General features: G+C 40.8%; 1 protein-coding gene and 1 pseudogene across 1 annotated transcript; one reads left to right on the top strand and one right to left on the bottom strand.

The window, feature by feature from the left end:
* Positions 1 to 5419: 5419 nt before the first annotated feature.
* On the top strand, positions 5420 to 7219 carry LOC120437939 (annotated as a pseudogene).
* A 2227-nt stretch (positions 7220 to 9446) lies between these two features.
* On the bottom strand, positions 9447 to 15960 carry LOC116312939 (verrucotoxin subunit beta-like). The gene is made up of 2 exons (XM_039604098.1): positions 15032 to 15960; positions 9447 to 9513 (listed from the first exon to the last, which is right to left on the bottom strand). Exons 1-2 carry the CDS (start codon positions 15925 to 15927, stop codon positions 9447 to 9449), a joined length of 963 nt encoding a protein of 320 aa, XP_039460032.1. The 5' UTR covers positions 15928 to 15960.
* Positions 15961 to 16652: the final 692 nt, after the last annotated feature.

The raw sequence follows: 16652 nt of genomic DNA, 5'->3' as shown, positions 1-16652 counted from the left end.
ATATATTAAAGGTTGATTCTTTTTCCTTTTGGTTTGCGGAAAAAAAATCAGCAATGAAGAAACGCTGGCGTAAAACTTAGTGTAGAAGCACAACAAATGTAAACCGGCTCATTTGACGCTGTGACACTTGAAAATGATTTGCGCACCTACATCGTTATTTACGGTTCACATTGTGCTGCCTTCAGGTGCACCTGGTAAATTCAGGAATCTCTACTCCAAACCACAGCAGGTTGTTTTAAAGGCTTTTCTGGGTTAATGTTCCTTTGTTGGCATAAACATGTCTGTGATCGCTGTGTTGTTCTTTTTGATGCAGTATTTCATGTAACTAAATTCATAACAATAAAGTAAGTTTATTACTTTATTACTATTACTACAAGTCTAGTGCGCATGCGTCAACTAGCATGCAGACTGTTTCAGTTGCTCCTGCTTTTACTCTTTAACTTTTTCTGACTTATTTCTTTGTCCTTTACTGAGTGTGTTCATCTGTTTGGTTAGCTTTCTTATCAAACATGTGGATCTGCTGTTACTTTCTCTGAGGAATGGGACCGCAGCACAGCAACTACACGCCACACAGTTTGTTTACCCTAGAGATCAGCTGATTGCCCTGATGCCGGTGTTCCAGATTAACTCGTGTCTCAGATTAACTGGTGTTCCAGATTAACTGGTGATGGTGTAACAGATGTGTGGCAGACTTGCTTTAAGGAGCCGCTGCCAAAAAAACAGCAAATTTGTGGGGTTACCTTAAACACAGTCCATCATTCTTTTTACTCTTGAACAAAAAAATATTTAAAACTGTCTCGAGTTTATTTGGTGATATTCTCATGCACGAGTTGAAAACAGCCAACAAATAAATGTCACAGTGATTCTTTTCCCCACACTGAGCCATTACAGCTGATTGTAGGCATCCTCCACCTGCTGAATCCACTTTAGCCTCTTCCTGCTCATGTTCTTGTTTAGAGGCACAGTCAGCCTGTACAATGGCGTAAACTGAACACAGGAATATTTTGATTTTCCTTCTTTTTCTCTGCTCATGTTCTACTTGTCTGATTCAAGGTGGGAATATTTAATTTAGCCTGAAATAAAGTGAATAATATTATTTTATCGTTACGTTGATGTAGCACATGGTTCAGTTAGCTTTGTATAAACATGTGTGTTAGAAATGTTCTTCAATCAGCTCTTTTTACTCTCTTCCTTTTTAACAGCAGTACTTCTACTTCAGTACAGAACGTGTGTACTTTTACCACCTGTGTCTGAGACCTCCTTCAGGGTCCACCTGAAGCTCTCAGGCTGTGTCCCAATTAAGAGACTGCACGCTTGAAGTATGCATTTTGAGTGCGATTACGTCACCGCCACACAACGACGGCTGTCCCAATTCAAAGTGTACTTCAAATGCGTACACCAAATGCGCCGTCGATTTCCCCAAATATCAACTGTGGTCCGGTGCACACTTCGTGGTCCCATATATCCCACAATTCATAGCGCGGCGGTGGGTGTGGATAATTTTGACACGAAATACAGCAGACGGCAGAAGGGAGTGGCCGAAGAGTAGAAAAGTTTAACATAACTAATTGTCTGTCCTGAATCAGTCTTATTAGGTAATGTTCAAATAATGTGATCATCCCAGTGTTTTCAGTGTGGGAGAAAGTACTCAGGGCCTTCAAGTTACACACTATGAAAGGCAGCAACAAGTTTAATATTCAGAAACCTAAAGTATGTATCAGCAGCAGAATGGAGCTAAAAATAAATGTTTGTTTCAGTTCTATGAAGCTTTTGGATTAGTAGTACTGCTGTGTTTGTTGCATCATATTGCTGTAATTGTTTATATGCTTTATATATTCTGAGGTAAGTTGATCTATAGTGTTACATCATATTCTATAAGGATGTTATGTGTTTGTAGACTTTCTGCCCAGTTTGACCCATTTAGCAGAAGTCAGCCTGTTTAAGGCTCTGATATCTATTCTGTATGACTTAAAGCAGTTATGACATGGTCTGATTTTCTCACCCAATAAAGGAATATTTCATATATCAGTCTGATCTTCATTCTATCAGACACAGTTATCACAGCTCGTACATTTCCTTTTTACACATATATGTAAGCATTGAGCCAAATGTAATAATGCCAACATATTAAACAAACAATATTTGTCTCTTATGTATGATACACCTATATATACACTGTCAAAGATACTTGTCTTTGAGTGAAGATTTAAGGTGATAGGAAATATAAATAACTGCAACTTGAATCTTTGACCCAGAGTTCAAGCTCACTGCTGCAATATATATATATATATATAAGATAACCTTTATTAGTCCCACACGTGGGAAATTTGTTTTGTCACAGCAGGAAGTGGACAGTGCAAAAGTTATGAAGGACAATTAGAATAAAATAAGAATAAATACAGTACACAACTGTACAGAATAGAATAAAAATAAAATACTATATACAGTAGAATAAAATAGAATAAAATATACAATAAGATAAAAATAGAATACAAATGTTATATACAACAGAGTGAAAAATACAACGGTTGCCAGAAAGATTATTGCACATTAGTGTTATTGCACGTGTGGATGTGTGTGTTTGATCAGTTAAAGTCTTTGTTGTGGAGTCTGACAGCAGTGGGGAGGAAAGACCTGCGAAATCTCTCCGTCCCACACCGTGGGTGCCGCAGTCTCCCACTGAAGGAGCTGCTCAGTGCTGTCAGAGTCTCCTGCATGGGGTGGGAGATGTTGTCCAACAGGGATGAAGCTTAGCCACCATTCTCCTGTCACTCACCACCTCCACTGGGTCCAGAGGGCATCCTAGAACAGAGCTGGCCCTTCGGATCAGCCTGTTCAGTCTCTTCCTGTCCCCAGCAGAGATGCTGCCACCCCAGCAGACCACACCGTAAAAGATGGCTGAGGCCACCACAGAGTCATAGAAGGTCTTCAGGAGTGGGCCCTCCACTCCAAACGACCTGAGTCTCCGCAGCAGGTACAGCCTGCTCTGCCCTTTCCTGTAGAGGGCATCTGAGTTATGAGTCCAGTCCAGTTTGTTGTTCAGATGAACACCAAGGTACCTGTAGCTGTCCACAGTCTCAATAACCATACCTTGGATGTTCAGTGGTTGCAGTGGAGGATGTTTGTGCCTGCGGAAGTCTACCACCAGCTCCTTGGTTTTACTGGCATTGATCTGGAGGTAGATCAGCTGGCACCAGTCCACAAAGTCCTGAGTCAGTCCTCTGTACTCCTTGTCGTCCCCATCAGTGATGAGGCCGACTATTGGAGAATCATCAGAGAACTTCTGCAGGAAGCACTGGGTGGAGTTGTGGGAGAAGTCTGCAGTGTAGATGGTGAAGAGGAACGGAGCCAGAACCGTTCTCTGTGGGGCCCCCGTACTGCAGACGACCCTGTCCGACACACAGCCCTGAGTCCTCACATACTGTGGTCGGTCGGTGAGGTAGTCCAAAATATATATATATATATACACATACATATATATATACACATATACATTTATACATATATATATATATATATATATATATATATATATATATATATATATAAATAACTGTTCAGTACAGAAATGAAGCCCAACAATCATGTTTTACAGTCCTGTGGTCTCAGCCTCAGATACTCAACTAATCACAGTGATGTCATGACAAAAATGAATGACCAACAAAACATTTTTCTCCTTCATTTCTGTCACACAAAGCTGTATGACACGTTTCTCGCGGTTAGTATCATGGTTGCTAGGCAACCTGAACAGCGCAACGAAGGCTAGACCGTCCCATTTCAGAAGCCTCTCACTTCCGCACTTCCCGTACTTGTAGTACGCACCGTACCTAGTATGCGTAGTGTGCGTAGTGCGCGTACTTCAAGCGTGCGGTCTCTTAATCTGGACACAGCCTCAATCTGCTGTGGAAAAAGGAAATCCAGGTGAGTTTCTTCTGATCACCCAAGGCCGTCATTACTGTGTGAACTTTACCCACACACCACTCCTCACTCCTCCACCCACTGCACATAGTCACTGAGTACAGACCGGCTGTTTCCTGTAAAGGGAGAGGAAGGAAGAGGCGGAACAAAAACGAGAAGTTCAGCTTCATTTGACAGAAGTGAAAGTGTGAGAGAGCAGCAGCAGAGCTGCAGTTGAGTCCTGTTTGTCTCTAAAAGAAGATTCTATCAGGTTTCTCTCAGCAACAGTGGTGAGTGCAGCTGATCACACTTCCTGTTTCTACACAAATCTTCACTCTGTTCACTTCATCAGGGCTCTAGAGTGCCATTTCTCAATGGTGTGACTAAAAACATCCTAGGTTTTACTGGTGCGACCAGCCATTCGAGTAAAGAAAAAGTCTCTGCAACTCTGAAAGTGTCCGTGTGGTCAACAACAGACACACATTATGCCCATTTCATGGTCGAAACCAATCAGAGATAGTCACCTCTGTGATTGGTCCATATATTCCTGTAGGCCAACGTGTGTGGGCTCGTTTGAAAGTGCAGGCGGATAGAGAGAGGTGAGTAGCCTGGGCCTGATGGAAGTGGATGTAGCTGTGGGTAATGAGAAAAGAAAGTGGCTTGACACTGACAACATGATGCACTGCATTTACTGTGGTGAGTGTGGAAAGACCATGGCCAGTCTTGTGCCAAGGTAGGTATCCCTGACAGAATTAGTTTCCCCTGCGTCGCTGGGCAGGGAGAGCAGATCCAACTGACTCCGCCTCCGCTACAACCAACTAGATAAAGTTAAATTTAGTTTAGTGAAAACGTGAAAAATGAGAGTGACCGTTCAGTTTGTGGGTTACAAAAGAATGTGACACATCTATTGATCTCACGTGTTATCGGATGAGATTATTTCAACAAACAGTTTGACTAATAATTATTTGTATCCTTCTGTAACTGTGCAGAACTGTAATGAGCTAAAACCTTATTGTCATTCTAAGAAGTGTTTTTCAAGTGGGTGGCTGTAGCTCAGTTGTATAAAGCGCTTTGAGTGCTCAGGCAGAGTAGAAAAGCGCTATTCAATTCAATTCAATTTTATTTATATAGCGCCAAATCACAACAACAGTCGCCTCAAGGCACTTCATACTGTACAGTAGAAACAGAGAAAAACACAACAATCATATGACCCCCTATGAGCAAGCACTTTGGCGACAGTGTGAAGGAAAAAACCCGTTTTAACAGGAAGAAACCTCCGGCAGAACCAGGCTCAGGGAGGGGCGGGGCCATCTGATGTGATTGGTTGGGGTGAGAGAAGGAAAACAGGATAAAGACATGCTGTGGAAGAGAGACAGAGATTAATAACAGATATGATTCGATGCAGAGAGGTCTATTAACACATAGTGAGTGAGAAAGGTGACTGGAAAGGAAAAACTCAATGCATCATGGGAATCCCCGGCAGCCTACGTCTATTGCAGCATCACTAAGGGAGGATTCAGGGTCACCTGGTCCAGCCCTAACTATATGCTTTAGCAAAAAGGAAAGTTAATCCTAATCTTAAAAGTAGAGATAGTGTCTGTCTCCCGAATCCAAACTGGAAGCTGGTTGTGGACACAACTTCTGCAAAACCTGCATCAGTCAGCACTGGGACATGAATCAGAGCTGTAAGTGTCCCATGTGTAACGAGACTTTCAACATTAGACCTCAGCTGAGGGTCAACACCTTCATCTCTGAGGTGGTTGCTCAGTTCAGACGTGAAGCTCAGCAGAAAGCCAGCAGCAGCAGCTCAGAGCAACAAGCTGCCAAACCAGGAGAAGTTCCCTGTGACTTCTGCACTGGAACCAAACTGAAGGCCCTGAAGTCCTGCCTGGTGTGTCAGACCTCCTACTGTCAGACTCACCTGGAGCCTCATCTGACAAAGGAAGCTCTGAAAAGACATCAACTGATTGATGTTGTGGAGAACCTGGAAGGCAGGATGTGTACGAAGCACGATAAACTCCTGGAGCTGTTCTGTAAGACCGACCAGACATGTGTCTGCACGCTCTGCTCTGTTTTAGACCACAAGAACCACAAGTTTGTTCCTCTGAGAGAAGAATATGAAGGAAAGAAGGCAGAGCTGGAGAAGACAGAGGCTGAGATTCAGCAGATGATCCAGAAGAGACGACTGAAGATTCAGGAGATCACAGAGTCGGTGAAGATGAGTAAAGATGCTGCAGACAGACAGAAAGCAGAAGGTGTTCAGGTCTTCACTGCTCTGAAGGAGTCTGTTGAGAGACGCCTGAAAAAGTTCATAAAGGAGATCGAAGACAAACAGGAAGCTACAGAGAAACAGGCTGAAGGTCTCATCAAAGATCTGGAACAGGAAATCTCTGAGCTGATGGAGAGAAGCTCTGAGGTGGAGCAAATCTCATGCTCTGAAGACCATCTCCACCTCCTCCAAAGCTTCTCCTCCCTGAAAGCTGCTCCACCAACCAAGGACTGGACAGAGGTCAGAGTGCGTCCACCATCATATGAGGGAACTGTGGTGAGAGCTGTGGCTCAGCTGGACGATACAGTCTGGAAATATATGAATGACTTGTTTGATGCTGAGCTGCAGAGGGTCCAACAGTATGCAGTGGATGTGACTCTGGATCCTGATACAGCACAAACTAATCTAATCCTGTCTGATGATGGAAAACAAGTGCACTGTGGTGATGTGAGGAAGAATCTTCCAGACAACCCAGAGAGATTTTCTTACTGTCCTATTGTTTTAGGAGAGCAGAGTTTCTCTTCAGGCAGATTTTACTTTGAGGTTCAGGTTAAAGGAAAGACTAAATGGGATTTAGGAGTGGTCAGAGAGTCAATCAACAGGAAGGAAACATCACACTGAGTCCTCAGAATGGTTTCTGGACTGTAGTGCTGAGAAATGGAAATGAGTACATAGCATGTGCTGACCCTCCAGTCCGTCTCTTTCTTCTTCCTGGTCCTGAGAAGGTGGGGGTGTTTGTGGATTATGAGGAGGGTCTGGTCTCCTTTTATGATGTAGGTGCTGCAGCTCTGATGTACTCCTTTACTGGCTGCTCCTTCACTCACAAACTCCACCCATTCTTCTGTCCAAGTCTAAGTTATTGTGGTAAAAACTCTGCACCTCTAATCATCTGTCCTGTCAATCAAACAACATCAACGACTGGTTTTATTTGAACTGATTGATTTTTATTGAAGGGAAGAAATGAACATATTGAGTGTAAATACTCTACAGTGTCTGAATTGACCTAGCTAGAAGTCTGACTAGCTATCTAAACAGCTAAACATGAACCCAGAAACTCCAAAAGTAGATGAGCTCTTAAGAAGTTTACTGGTTATTTCATTTTCTGAAACTGCAACAATAAAGGGAATGTGCACTTTCTGTGCTCAGAAAGTGAGGACAGTGAGCTTTATTGTAAAGTAAAAAACATTGACTATGATCATATAAATGCACACAAACACATCTCTCCACACATATGCAAATGCATTATATTGCCTGAAAAAATGGGCTAGAGGCAACGAATGAAAATGAAGAGTTTTATTGTATGAATAAATTTTAAAAAGTAGAACAAACAATCAAATATGCTTCTTAACATATTCATGCACATACAAGTATATTTTAATATACATTTATTTCACTATAAACATGTAAAATAGTGATCTTTATCTTGCCTCCTAATGGAGATGTCTCTCATGTAGTGCAGCTTGCAGAAAGGGTCCTCCCCCAAAAATGAAAGTCACACCACCTTCAACTCATCATTTTATTGGAAAGAGATGTGTCTGGTAGCATTATTTGAAAAAAAATAATGCTGTTGGTTTTTTTTGAAGGGCCAGTGTAAGGCATGAAAATGTGGTTTGTTGCCTCAGGGCATTGCTATGCTGTAGAGGGTTAAGTTATTTAGCCAGACTGAAACTGTGCAGAACAGGAAGCTTTGTGCAGAGTTGCAGAGGACATCGCCTATTTTTATGCTGCTAACACCCCAAGCTGTTTCCTGCTAACAGGAAACAGCTTGGGGTGAAAGAGTGTTGAGACTGTAAGTGAGGTGCCTTAGAGGGGGGAAGTTAGCTGTGTATTTCCTCTTTGAGATCTACCGGACTGCACTTTGGGTGGTGTCGGGTGGATCTACCACATATGTGCTTAATAAATATTTGTTTTTGACTGGACCTGCTCTGAGTATTGGTTATTTATTCTCAGCACATCAAAATGAATTGGAACAGGCACTTGGCCAGAGGTGGTGCTGGTTGACTCCATTTGACTGCACACAAAGTAAACTGCATGCTTTAATTGTGAAGCAGAAACGCTGAAATCGGAGAAATAAAACATACGAGGGGAACAATAACAAAGACAAGATTTACTCTTGCTGTCCTGTGAACAGCATTGGCGTGGTGTTAATTGTTTGCTGTTTTCGCGATTACGTCACGCATGAGAATATCACCAGGTAAACTCACGACATTTTAAAACATTTTGCTGTTCAACAGCATGAAGACTGACAGAGTGTGTTTGAGGTAACCTCACAAGTGTCACAGATGGCACATTTGGTGTTTATTTGCTGTTTTGTCTGTAGCGGCTCCTGCAAAGCAAGTCTACCACACATCTGTTTGACCAACGCCAGTTAATCTGCAACACCACCTAATCTGGAACACCGGCTTCTTTGCTGTTCCGCTGCGTGTTGTTGTTTTGGTGATGTATCTTCCGTCGACCAGACGATTGGTCGTCTACAGTGGGATTCAGCGCTCCTATCGGCCCGAGTCTACAGTGTCTACACTCACCGTAGATTCCGGGCCAATAATCTGGGTCCAAAACTCCGTCTCCATGAAAAGATGCAGTGCTTGAAATGTTTGATGGATGTTACCGTTTGAAAGCTTCAGTAACAAAACAAAGAAACCCCAAGAAACATCAGCCGTCTTCTTCAGGTCCTAAAGTCAAACGAACACTGCTGCATCACTGAGAGTTACAAACTGACTAAATTCTTTCATCTCTAATAAAATGATCAGCGTTGCTGCTTTACCAGGTGTAACAATTAAGTTTAACATCCAGGCATCCATGAAAACAGAATTTGTTGCATTTAACAGAGTTAGAAGTTAGAAGAAGCTAAACATGATATGTAATTTTCTGACTGAGAAATTTCTGAAAAAATTCAAACGTACAGCACTGCTATCACTTCCGACATAAATGAAGAAAACTAAACAGCAGTGACATTGGTAGGGTTACTGAAGCTAGCTGGTATATAATGATGTGCTATGTGATCACTAGCATAACAGCATAACACAAACACCGTGAAGCTGGAGGATGAATGCTAACTTTTTTCTAATTGATAAAAGTTTACACAAGGGTTCCTGACGGTTAGAGACAAATGCAATCGCATGGCAGGATGCTGTAAACCAGGGGTCTCAAACTTGCAGCCCATGTCACCTCTACTTGCGGCCCACATTTTGATGTGAAGAAATATTTTACAAAATTATTATTCAAAAAATGATTTAATATGAAGGCAATATGAGCAGAGTGTTAGGCAGGCATGGCCCTTTCAGACTGTAGCCTCATGGGTGGTGTAGTCCTTGCTCCAGGAAGAACATGTGGGACTGCCCCTCCATCTGTGTGTGTGAGCACAAGGGAGAGAGAAAAAGGAAATATGAAAAGTATGAGGTGCTACCGCCCAGAAAAGGGAGATGGAAGCATGTAAATATAATAATAACCACTGCAGCCAAAAAGAGTGCCTCACGATACAAGTTGTAAGTAAGCTATTAAGACTTGACTGTACACTGTGTTTGTGTTTTCCTCTAAAACAAGAAAGTTCAGCCTTTCAATGCCTCTCTCTGTCTCTCGCTAGCAAAGTTGACCCAGACAGTAAAGCTAGCTCCCGGCTACGAGCCCGACACAGAACCCAAAGTATTAGCCAGAGGTCTCCAAACATGTTGAGGGATTGGCTGTGTTAGTTCAGTGACAGATTTATTTGGAAAGAAAAAAACATTTTCACTTGCAGTCAAAAACTAATGTGTAAGCTTCAATCAATTTCCTGTTGACTCCTGGGGAGCATAGGTCATAACAACACCATGCCAACGAACTCTGTTCTGGGCTGTTCTCTTTAGCTGGGTCCACGTCACATCCGCGGCCTTCACTTCGCTCTCGACAGATCTTCTCCACGTCTGTTTGGGTCTCCCATTTTCCTTTCCCTTGTGGGTTCCAGTCCAGCGCTTGCCTTGTGATGTTGTCGAGTGGTTTTCGAAGTGTGTGGCCTATCCAGCCCCATTTTGTCTTCTTGATTTCTTGACGGACCGGGTTCTGGCTGATTCTCTTCCACAGCAGGGGCGGATCTAGAAGGGTGGCATGGGGTGGCAACTGCCACCCTAAAATGATCCCTTGCCACCCAAAGTGCCACCCCAGTTTTGCATATGACAGTGTTGTTAATTAAAATAAGATAGCATTAACAGTTTGAGTGTAGTTACAGTCAACAGTGAATATAAATGCTAAAACTGAATATATTCCATAGTGTTCCCCCCCTCCACCATTAACAAATGGTTCAGCCCATAGCAGGACTGACTTTTTTCTTGTTTTCAGTAGCAAGTGATGTTTATGATTGTGCCAGAGCACATTTTGAACAACACCATGGGAATTTCGGATTTTACACAGGTGGTTGGATGTTACATTCTGGAAATGGAAGGAAGGTGAGTGCATGTCCACGGACACGCTGCACCTCCAAATCACATGACTATTTTAAGCTGACATAGCAACAAGCTGCAGCCACGCTGAGTCTCTGTTTCAGCCCACATTGAAAGTTCGGACTTCAAAGTTTATAAATTTTAATTACAGGCCAGTAAATCCAGAGTTATGATCATATATATAAGCCACGCTTTTTTCTAAATACTGTCCTCACGTTTTTGTGTGTGTTTTAAGCGTTTTCTAAGGACAGCACGAAAACAGTAAAGAAAGGGAAAAAAAACACCTCTTTCCTATTGGTGGAAAATGTACCATGTCGACCAATTTTAAAAAAAAGTCAACACGTGGGATTTGGTTGTTTAAGAAGGGGATAGTTTGGGAGTGACGGTAACGGCAGCGAGACAGAGCGAGTGAGTGAGAGAGAGAGAGAGAGAGAGAGTTTAGATGTGGGAGATTTGTGACGTTTAGTGTGGAGTGTATACTTAGTGTGTTGTGTTGTCTTGTGTAGTTGTTCTGTTGTGTAGTCGTTTTGTTTTGTGTGTCAGTGAGGGCACTAATGAATGTCACAAAGGCACATTTGCAGTGTACACGCTGTCACTAAGTAGAAAACCAGCGGAGTGATACACCACCTGTTGTCAGGCCTGCAGGTTTATCCCTGTGCTGTTCTCCTCTGTCTTTTGGTGGATAAACTTTTGTTTTATTGGCACACACCATTTGTGGAGCATCTTATTGCGAAACCTGATTGTTCTCTCATTTTAGTTTTAGTAATATTTTTAAATGGTTGTGCAAAATTTAAAAACTCAGCAGGTGTATTGGCTGCATTTTTAGATAAATAGTTGTATATGTTTACAAAATGTACAATTTATATTTGCATTTCAAATTATAAAGATTTACTCAACATGTCTGTGGTGTTTTTACAGTAAAAAAAAATACTACTAATATTTTAAGTTCTTTATCTGATTTCAGATCAATAATAGTACTGTTAATAGTAACAGTAGTACCAATGCAGTATGTCAGTGAAAAAAACAACTAAATTCAGTTGAACTGAAAAGAATGATACCAAACAAGCCAAGGGAAAAAATAAAATAAAACAATTTGAGGGTGAAATCCAGACGTAAACTCAAAAGCAGTCACAAATGGCGGTTGTATTTCAGACCTCGGTGGGTTGATCCAACAATTAATGAAAAATTAGGTTTCAATTTTTTGTTCATGACAGTGCAGATTTCTGACATTTTGTGTAATTTAAGCATGTAACAATGTGATTGTTTTCTAACAAAAACAGTGTGAAACTTAATTTAGACTTGTGTTTGGAAAAGATCTGCCCCATATTGTGTAGCTTTCTGGATTTTATACTTATTGGGCTACATATTTATTTATTATACAGGCTATACAGATTGTAGTGAAGTAGATTTTGGGTTAGGATGTTACATGATGTCCATAAACGCACCACTGACATCCACACCTTTCAGCTGACAATTACCCGGCTATAAGAAACAGCTGCGCTTCAGTACTGAGAGAAGGCATTTGGCAGTCTTGGCAATCCAAGGTGGCTGCAGCACTAGGCAGTCGAGCGCCACATATCTCTTAAGGAAAGCTACTCAGTTGCCCTTAGACAGTGGTAAGTGTGACCTTTGTTTATCATACTGTGGCATAGTAGGGTGGACTCTGACTACTGTTTCCCTCTCTTGTTGCAGGTGTGCATTATACTGCTGCTGTCTTGTCAGATGCCATTTTGTTTGTTATGCACTACTTTTATAATGTATAGTGATTTGGGATGTGTTTTTATGTAGATCTTTTATTGATTGTTTAACGTTTTATCTTTTCTTTCATTTCTTTAGTGGAGGTGCGGCCGCTTGTCTAGAGGCTAGGCACGTGAGGTGGAATCCCCTCCCCGATGCATGTGAGTGTACACACCGGGCATAGGCAGATTGCACCATTTAGAGTTTAGTGTGAGTGAGGTTTGCTGTGAAATCACACGGGTGAGTAATTGGTGGCACCCTTGGGCACTCCTCCCTGTAGGTTGCCTCCTCAAGTGGCCGGTCTCCACCATTTTGTCTAGTTGCTTCTTTTTAATATATTGTGCTTGTTTTAGGGTAGCATTGTGGCAGGGAGTATGTCGTTTTAATCATCGTTTGGTAATAAAGTGTTTTAATTTATTATTTTACTCTCTTACCCCTGCTACCCTAGGTGCCTTTTTAATCTTTTAGTTATGTTTTAGTAGTTTCTCTTAATAAACTTTGCATTATAAACTTCCTTTGTCTCACCTCTGCCTTTTAAATAACGAGTCTGTGGGCTTTGGTAGCCAATGCAATCCTCTCATTGGCTAGAGAAATCTTTCCTGGGGCTGTAGCGCCCTCCCCCAGGTGGCGTTGTCACTACTTTAGTAACCGTCTCCGGTTATCTCTCATTCGCGACACCACAATCACATGAACTCAAAACTCGCATGTTTTATGTAACTAAAGTGTGTAATTATGTGGGCTACAGACAATTAAGTTATAGACTATATTTACATGAAAAACATGTATACTTACTGCATTTGAATCATTTAACCATAACCACCTGCATATGTGTTTGGGGAAAAAAAGGCTTTGATTTTGCCACCCATTTGATTTCTTTGCCACCCTGAGAAAATTTCTCTAGATCCGCCCCTGTTCCACAGGTCTGTGTTTGAGATCTTCTCAGGCCATCTGATGTTGAGGATGTGTCGCAAGCACTTGTTGATGAAAATCTGTATCTTGCTGGTAGTGGTCTTGGTCACCAGCCACGTCTCGGACCCACACAGAAGGACTGCTTTCACATTGCTGTTGAAGATGCAGATCTTTCTGTGCTGAGATAAGGCTTTGGAGTTCCAGATGGGTCACAGGGTATTGAAAGCAAGCCTTGTTTTGTTGATCCAGCTCCCAACGTCTTCATTTGCGCCCGCCATCGCTGTTGACTATGCTTTGCAGTTTTGTCTTCTTATACAATCTTTGGAATTAAATAAAACCAACAGAACACCACATTTTAGGAAATATTAGTGTGTTTTCTTGTTTGTTTTTTGTACTATTTGAACACTAAAGTGGCCCTCCATCAGTGGCCCACAACTCATTTGAGTTTGAGACCCCTGCTGTAAACAGACCAAACTTCAGTCAAGAGAACAACTGAGATAATCCATCCACAATACGAGGTTAGTCATTAATATACTGCAACAACACGGAATAGAAAAGCTGCCAGAGAATTCAGCATTAGTGAATCAATGGCAGAGGAAGAAGCAAGAAGAATGAGTTGAGTAAAGTTTGACTTATCTGACTGTTGTATATTGTAAGGTAAATACCATACAATAATTGCACTGTAAATGTTTCACATTGACAATCTATTGTCAACAACTTATTTTCCCAAACAGATATCGGAAGCAAAAACAATAAATGAAAATTAAATACATGAATGCTACGTAAATGTTTTAAAATGAACAGATTGTGTATTTTTAAAGACTGTAATATACAAGAATGAAAAACTTTAAAATGAAACACAATTGTTTTAACATGAAACTGAGTAAACCACAAGAAATAAAAGCTTTTTTTGACATTTGAAGAAATTGTTTGTTTTTTGCGGTTAAAAAAAGAAAAAGTGTTGCAATTGTATCACTCATAAAAAAAATCCATCTTTATCAAAGTTCAAAAGAAATCACATATTCTGTCTCTTAACATGAACATTAACATTTCTTTTTTGTGCAGAATGTAATGTAGTGGCATGACTGCATAAAATGAGACAAAATTTCACACCTTTAAAATAAACTGTTCTCTACTGTTCTCGCATGTATTGGGGAGACACAATTATCACTCCACTTAAACTGGTATAATTTCCACAAAAGTCACCAAACTCACTGAATTTGTTTTCTGAATCTGTGTGTTGTGTTTGATCTCTGCTTTGTCTTGGTAGAATCTGTTCTTGATATCTTGGTCCAAAATGATCTTGAATTTGTCTTTCTTCTTTGTTGTCACATAATTTTTCTGTGAAGCAATCACTTTCCTTTCAGTATTTTAACCATCTTAACCATTTAGTGTGACAATCAGTTCATGATTTAGAGTTCAGATTTAGAGTCATTTCTCCTCTTTGGCTTTTAAGTGCTTCTCATTTAGCACTTTTATTATTTTGGTGTTTTTTTTCTTTAACTTCTTTATAATTCCATATATGGTTGGGTACTGTGAAATGACCATCTTGACATTTGGTGATCTAGTTTCTAGCATGAAAAATATCCATGATAGTAATATCAAACTCAAACATTCAAACCTTCTACTTCATGTTCTTTAATTTTGTTAGTTGACTGTTTTGTCTTCTCAAGCTTGGCTGACCCAATTTTAACCTCTTCCTGCATATTCACTAAAATCCTAAAGGCTGAAGAGTAAGGTTTTAATAGAAACTTGATTAGCCGGCCCAACACCTGCTGAGGTCACTGCTCTGCATCTGAACACATACTCTGTGTTTGGCTTCAGATCTCTCACTGTGACTTCTTCAGCCATTGCTTCTGTCTTTTGCTGCCATCCATCCTCTCCACTGACACAGTACTCAACAGAGTAGGAGGTGATGTTCTCTTCTCCAAATCTGGGTGGACAAATCTTCAGTGTCACACTGTCGTGGTCTATGTCAGCTGCTGTCACAGTTTCAGGCTTTGAAGGAGGCTCAAAGTTCTCACTGACAGGAAATCCACCTTCATAAAGGTAGATGCTGGAACCTTCCAGTGTCTCATTAGTTAAACCCACTGTCAGGAACTTAATGTTCTTGTTTTCCTTGTTGGCCTCTGCAAAATCACTGAAGAGTTTTGCTTTTTTCCTCATTTCATCTGTTACGTCTTTTGAAAGGTACCATTGTTCCTCCTGTATTTCATTAGTGTAGTCATTTTTAGGGTCATCATGTTCATTTGTTCCATTTAAATACTCTGATAAAGATGAGAGGTATGATTCATCCTTTCCCAATGAGGTGAAAATGAAACACAGGGCATGGTCTTCTTGATATAGATGACTTTGCAATGCAATGATTTTAAGGTTTTTTATCTTTTGAGTGGAGGATTTTAATATACTGATTTCAGTGTCTTTACAGTCCATCCACTCGTTCAGGTTTTTGCTGTTGAAAAGTGAAGAATGTCTCTTTTTCAGGATCTCTGCAAGCTGGGCTTCCTCTTCTTCTCCTCCTCGGATTGATGGAAGTTTCTTGGCCAAATTTTGTTGGAATTCTAGCTTGTAGTCAGAGCACATTTCTTTAAAGCTTTTAACTTTTTTGCCAATCTGTGGGAACTGCTGTGCAGTGGTGGTTCTCAGTACATCATTGCACCTCATTTCCAGCTCAATGAAGTCCTCCAGGACTCTTTGTGCCATTTGAATTAATCCTATGCTGATCTCACGGATGAGTTTAGGAGCAGAAGAATCAAAAACATGTCAGTGGCAGAAGACTTACTAACATATAGATATCTGGCAGATCTAGAAACTTTAACAAAATTACACAATAAACTTGCCTTCAATGACACATCGACATTTAATGCTGACGATTTGTCCTCGATTGATTCAGATGCAACAATTTCAAAATCATTATACAGCTGTGGTTTTTCTTGTAAATTCATTTTGAGCTCATCATTGTCCCACAGCGTCACTCCTGAAATAGAAAAAAATATAGTTAATAAAGAGATACTTGACCAAAAATAAAGTCAGTGACTGGGGTGGGAGGGTCAACTTATTTTTGGTTCAAGTGAAGACAGAGAGGGTATTGGGCTTTAGATCAGAGATGCCAGTATTCCAAATTGAGATTTTGTGAGATGAATAAACTTAGAATCCAGGGTATATGAAGTTTTAGTTTAAATCCCAAATTTATCTTTCTAATTACAGTTCTACCTTCATGTCAAATTTACAATGTAAGTGTAATGCATTACCTTCATTTGACTTTGCTCTCAGGCTATTCATGTGCCATTAGATGTGTTGGATTGAGGTAATCAAGCTTGAGCTTGAGGGCTGACTTTCAAATTTAATTCAAGGCGTTTTGCCATAATTATTGTCCCAATCTTATATGACAGAGGATTTCACCTACTCAACAGTTCTGGGCCTTGTTT

Source organism: Oreochromis aureus, linkage group 3, assembly GCF_013358895.1.
Source record: "Oreochromis aureus strain Israel breed Guangdong linkage group 3, ZZ_aureus, whole genome shotgun sequence".
NCBI classification, from domain to species: domain Eukaryota; kingdom Metazoa; phylum Chordata; class Actinopteri; order Cichliformes; family Cichlidae; genus Oreochromis; species Oreochromis aureus.
The sequence above is the reverse complement of the archived record's forward strand: the minus strand, read 5'-3'. Positions and strand labels throughout refer to the sequence as shown.

Coding starts and splice junctions, on each gene's coding strand:
- LOC116312939 (XM_039604098.1), bottom strand. CDS start 15,927: ATGGCACAAAGAGTCCTGGAGGACTTCATTGAGCTGGAAATGAGGTGC. Junction 9,514..15,031: donor GATCTGAAGCCAAACACAGA/GTATGTGTTCAG, acceptor TCACACACACAG/ATGGAGGGGCAGTCCCACAT.